The sequence below is a fragment of the Terrapene carolina genome, unplaced genomic scaffold (genome assembly GCF_002925995.2).
Source record: "Terrapene carolina triunguis isolate 2854851 unplaced genomic scaffold, T_m_triunguis-2.0 Scaffold42, whole genome shotgun sequence".
Lineage (NCBI taxonomy): Eukaryota > Metazoa > Chordata > Testudines > Emydidae > Terrapene > Terrapene triunguis.
In genome coordinates this window covers 50,823,238-50,829,237 of record NW_020664393.1, presented here as the reverse complement: position 1 = coordinate 50,829,237, position 6,000 = coordinate 50,823,238, and the positions used below count along the sequence as shown (strand labels likewise).

At 42.5% G+C, this 6,000-nt stretch overlaps 1 protein-coding gene across 4 annotated transcripts in view; it reads left to right on the top strand.

Annotated features, from left to right (window-relative positions):
• The first annotated feature begins 257 nt into the window (after positions 1-257).
• Positions 258-6,000, top strand: part of PXDN (peroxidasin) — a 151,733-nt gene continuing 145,990 nt past the window's right edge. Inside the window, exons 1-2 of one of the 4 annotated variants that reach the window (XM_024215790.2) lie at positions 495-566; positions 2,647-2,768. In XM_024215790.2, the coding sequence (XP_024071558.1) occupies positions 2,674-2,768 (95 nt within the window). In that variant the 5' untranslated portion in view covers positions 495-566; positions 2,647-2,673. Of the gene's footprint in view, positions 567-2,646; positions 2,769-6,000 lie in introns of those variants that run through there. The other 3 variants (XM_024215788.2, XM_024215789.2, XM_024215791.2) reach the window with 3 other exon arrangements.

Here is a 6,000-nt window from a genome sequence, read left to right as displayed (position 1 = left end):
TCCCCAAGCCGCCCCCTCCATGCTCCCTCTGGCGGAGGAAGCCGCTTCCCCCTCTCCGGGCGGTGCCTCGCTGTGGAACGCTCTGCTCGGGCCGGGGCCCTCTTGCGCCCCTGCTCGGGCCGAGGAGCCAGTGGCGGGGCTGCCTGCCCAGCTCGCCGAGCGCCCAGAGCGCGCCGGCTGGGGCGGTCCCACTGCCGTCCCGTCCCTCCCCTCCTCTCTCCAGCCTGCGCCGGGCAGGGAGTCGCCTCCGCCCGCTGGCCCCAGGTCCAGGAGCGAGAGCAGCCGCAGCTGGGAGCGGAGCAGGCACGGTGGAGACCTGCTGCCGCCCCTCGCCCTCCTCCTCCTGCCCCTCGCACCATGGCCCGCTGCACATCAGCGGCCGGGCTCGGCTTCGTGCTCCTGCTCTGGAGCGGGGCGCTTTTCCTCGCCGCCTCCCCGCAGCCCCAGCCGCCGCCGCGGGGCAGCGTGTGGTGCCCCAGCCGCTGCTTGTGCTTCCGCACCACGGTGCGCTGCATGCATCTGATGCTGGAAAGCGTCCCCGCCGTGTCGCCCCAAACCACCATCCTGTGAGTACCCCCCGGGTGGGGGGCTTCAGCAGCCCGAGGGGGAGGGAGGCCGGCAACTTCCCGCCCTGAATGTAGGGAGAGGCCTGGAGGGAGCAGTAAGGGGGGGTCTCGGTCGGGGCACCTGGGGCGGGGGGCACCGTGCAGCAGGCGCCACAGCCCTTTGTCTCTAGCCTGTCGGGTTGGAAGCCCCGATCACTGGGCTGCCCTCTCTCTCTGGAGTCTTTTGTTAGCTCCAGTGGAGATTGATTTGTAGAGAGCAGGGGGTGAAGCAGCCCCCCCCCCCGGCTCTGGTAGCTATGGCCAGTGACTTGCTCGCCGGTTGTCTCTGCCTGGTGTATTCCTCTCTCGCCTTTTTGGTCTCTCTCTCTCTCTGTCTGATTATCTGCTGAAGGCACCGAGGTGGTGCACGGTTGAGCTTGGCCCGCAGCTGTGTGGCTTCCCCCCTCGAGGCCTGGAGCCAGCAGGGCGAGTGGTGGTGAAGTCACTCAGCGGGCTCCAGTTTTCCTTTCTTGGATCATTTCATTAATTATTCTCAGCAACATCTTTCGGAGGGAGCCGAGCTGCAGAGAGCTGTTTAAGAAGCTGTTGCTTCACCATAGGAGACTTGGCTTTGATTCGCGTTTTTATGTGAAAGATTTCGTCGCACTCCACCCAGCCCTAGATGTTTTCAATTGAACGTACTTTTTGGTTGCTTTCATAAATCAGGCTGTAGAATTTTAGAGCTACTGGATTTTGATCAATCCTTGTGGATTTGTAGATGTTCTTAAATAAAAGTAATCGTGAAACATGGTATTTTGTATCTAATAACAGACGTTGGTTTTTTAACTGTATATGATTCCTAAAATGTTTTCATTGTGACTCTTATTAGTGGCTTGGTACAGTATATTTCACTGGTGGCAATGGATCATTTAGGAATGTTATACTTTTGGCTCAATTTTAAGCAGCACTGTGGACATAAAATAATACACCAGGGGCCAAATTCTCTACTGAATTATATCCAATACAGTCCAAGGGCCCAATCTCGCAAAGATTTGTGCAAATGTTTAATTTGATGGAGCGTGAATGGTCACATTTATGTCAATGGGATTAACTCCTTGCTGCTTGTAGAGTTAAGTACATGCATGAGTCTTTGCAGCATTAGGGTTCAACTGATTTCAGTGGGATCGCATAGGGTGAAAGCCAGTAAAGAATTTAGTCTAAATATTTTTGACCATGATTTTTTTTTAAAGAAACCAGTTTTATCCTTTCCCCCCACACTCTTTTAATAAAAAAGAGAATCTATACAACCCTCACACACTTTGATTTAGAGTTGATTATGAGTAAAGGATTGGCTCCATTAACCTGTTTGTATGTTTCTTGGGATACAGAAACACTCCTAGAACTAGAGTACTTGTGGCACCTTAGAGACTAACAAATTTATTTGAGCATAAGCTTTCATGGGCTACAGCCCACTTCATCAGATGCATAGAATGGAACATATAGTAAGAAATATATAAACATACAGAGAACATGAAAAGGTGGAAGTAGCTATACCAACTGTAAGAGTCTAATTAATTAAGATGAGGTATTATCAGCAGGAGGAAAAAAAACTTTTGTACTGATAATCAAGATGGCCCATTTTAGACAGTTGACAAGAAGGTGTGAGGATACTAAACATGGGGAAATAAATTGAATATGTGTAATGACCCAGCCACTCCCAGTCTCTGTTGGGTATTTTCTGCATGACCTACTGTCACATATTGACTTGTGACTTTCAGTTATTTTCAGAATGGGCCCCATAAAGCCTTGCTGCATTTCAGACTCTAAATATTTTAATGTGAAAAGTACAATTATTTAACATTTCTGATTCCCTCTTTGGCAAGGTGTGAACCCTTTTGGCAGGATTGGAGCAGTCCTGAAGTAGCTGTAAAAGTTTTAGTGAACAATACAGGAAGTGGGTGGTTAATGTTTCTTGCATTTGGAACTAAGTACATATACAGAGCACATTTTATATTGGTCATTGAGCTTTACACAGTTTTTTGTAGTCTTGTGTTGTGAATCATCTTGATTTTGTTTTGTTTTTTTTAACTCCTAACAATAGGGATGTGAGTCTAAAAGGTTTGGACACATGGCAAAGATATTGATGCCTACAACAGCAAAATATATTAGATTAAAACTGGACAAGGAAGAGTTCTCCTCACCATGGATGTTTATAATTTGTGAGTAAGTAAGAGGAAAATATATGAACAATACAAACATAATATTTGTCTAACCTCTCCAATATCAAGCCCTCTAGTCTCTCAAATTTGAGTAACCGTTCTAGCCTATGATTTAGTAAAGGAAATTAAAAAAAGAAAAAAAAAAGGTTAACATTTAAATATTCTCAATTTGGCTTATGGCAACTGTTCTCAAAGTAGAGACTAACAAATTTATTTGGGCATAAGGTTTCGTGGGCTAGAACCCACTTTATTAGATGCATGGAGTGGAAAATACAGGAGCAGGTATAAATACATGAAAAGATGGGAGTTGCGTTACCAAGTGTGAGGTCAGTTTAATGAGACAATTCAATTAACAGTAAGATACCAAGGGATGAAAAATAACTTTTGTAGTGGTAATCAGAGTGGCCCATTTCAAACAGTTGACAAGAAGGTGTGAGTAACAGTAGGGGGAAATTAGTATGGGGGAAATTAGGTTTAGGTTTTGTAATGACCCAGCCACTCCCAGTCTTTATTCAGGCCTAATGTGATGGTGTCCAGTTTGCAAATTAATTCCAAACTTCAAAAACAGATTTCAACAAGAAACTGCAGAACTGGAATTAATTTGCAAACTGGACATGTATTTATACCTGCTCCTTTATTTTCCACTCCATGCATCTGATGAAGTGGGTTCTAGTCCTCGAAAGCTTATGCCCAAATAAATTTGTTAGTCTCTAAGATGCCACAAGGACTCCTCCCTGTTTTAGCTGATACAGACTAACACGGCTACCACTCTGAAACCTGTTCTTAAAGTGTGGCCTATGGACTGCTAGTGGTCTGTTGAGCTCTTACTATTCACATGGTGATGACTATCCTCCTTGTTTCCACCTACTATGTCACCATTAAAAGGCAATTAGAAATATATCAAGTACTTTCCTAATAATGACAATTTCTGTAGCTGCTACAATTATGTTATGTGGTGGTGAATGGGAAGGAGGTGGACCACAAGATACACTTACAGTATGGAAAAGTTTAATAATCCCCTGGCACAGACACTGATAAAATTGATCTAATAAGCAGTACCTTGAAGATCTCCTCTGGATACGAATATATCGAAAGTAATATTTTTACCTGTAGCTCAAAGATATACACTATGAATACTTATCATTATTTATTACATACGTTTCTGGGGTACTTACTGCAGTAGTACTAGGCACCAAATGGTTACATAATTATACTTCACCTTAGTGCTATAAACTCTCTCCGAAATTTTATGCTTTTATGGAGACATGTCATCACCCAAGTAGGAGGAATGTTATGAACTTCCACCTTCAGCAATGGCTTATTTTTTTAGCATCAAAAATAAAATACATTTAAATCACTTTCAGTTTGTGAATCATCAGATTATATCTCTTTCTTTTGGAATAAGTATTTTTAAGTGTATTAAAGAGTATAAGATTGGCAAGGTTGCAAACAATGTGGTGTGGACCCTTGTCCATTATGATCTAGACTGAGCTAGCTAATGCATTTCACAGAGGTAAGGACAATAGAAATCTGTAGAAATTTTCCAGCCAAATCTATAAAGCATCTGTCAGTATCTATGTTTACCTTTATTTTCTATTCTATTTAGCTGTAATTTTATGTTAGTGTCATATTTAGTGTAAGGCAATACTAATAATTTGTCCTGCATGGCGACGATAGCTGGATTGTTTCAAAGTATTAAGTAACTGATTTAATTTAAATACATTCATTCTTGCTAGAACAAGAACCTATAAAAATCCTGCAAACAACACTACTGGAGTCTTAGCATGTTTTCACTGGCAGCACTTTATTTGCCATTCTTACCTTATCTTTTTTTCCCTCTTAATGTATGGCTCTACTCTGAAAAGTGACTCTGTAAAAATGGCATAATGGGATTTCCTTGTATATTATGTCTCATTGATTTCCAGAGCTCATTTTTTTTCAGTTTATATCTGCCTCACCATGGGAGCTGAGCTGAGCTGTATTCTTTCTGGCTCACACATCACTTCCAGTGGTGGATTAAAACACAATGGACCTGGATACAATCCAGACAAATGTTTCCTTCACAAATCAAAAGTCTTCCTTCTGCAAAAGTGCTTGTTGCAGTCCTGGTTTCTTACCCTCCTGCTTCCCCACTTTCTGACATTGACATATCTGTACTGCATACTTGGAGATCCATATTCTGGCTTTGATTCACACAGGCAGACTCTTACGCTAGTGCAGTCCTGCTGAAGTCTATGGAGCTCTGCATAAACACAACATTTCACCTGAGTGGATCAGAGTGCAGGATCAGGTCTTCTGTGTGTCCATGGGCTGTGTCGCAGTTCAACGTCTGCAGCTCCTTGAATCTACTTTCACTCCATCCCTGGTCCAGGGAATACCCTCTCCAAAATAGCTTGTAAAGCTAGTACCCTCTCATCCTTCTAGTAGCATCCGCAAGACCCACTTCTTCCTGATGCCTACAGAAAATCTCCAAATAAATAATGACTAAGTAGAGTTCCAGTGCGAATTGTTGATATTTATTTATATTTTAAAAATGTAAATGATTCAGAATAATCAGGTTGTGCATATAGTATCTAAGTAAATGTGTGTTCTTACAACTGTTACTCCTGTCCTCCCTTTCCCTAGTTGCATGTTTATCCTAAATTTAATAATAAGTTCTTTGGGTCAAGGGTGTCATTCTGTGTTTTGTGCTCATGATTTGGGACCTTTGAGTGTTGCTGTAATACAAATAATAATGGACCTTGCCTTAATTTACTCCTGAGCATCACCAGTAAAAAAGATTCCACAAGCCAGATTCTGCTCTCAGTTACACCTGTGCAGCCCTATTCTGATCTTTATCGTTTTTTTCCTTGACTACACCTAGGCAGTTCCAGTTAAGAAACTGGGGTTGTACAGGTTTAATTGAGTTCATTGTAGCTGGAATTCTGAGGGTGAATAAGAACAGAATACCAGCTCTCTCTATCATATCTTTGTTGGCTATGCAGTGTGAACAGGACTAAAAAGTAATAAAAATTTCCCGCACAAGTGGATATGGCTTGTAATGCACATAGAGTGCAGATCTATTAAACATAAAGCTGCCATTTATGCAAAGTCACTTTCTTAGTAGAACTATATTTTTATGACAATATTTGAAACATTTGTAAATCTTACATTGGGCTCCATTCATTTAGTACAGATGTTACACTATCTTGACTCTTGATGTAAGAAATACTACAGCACAGAGTGTGTGCTTCACA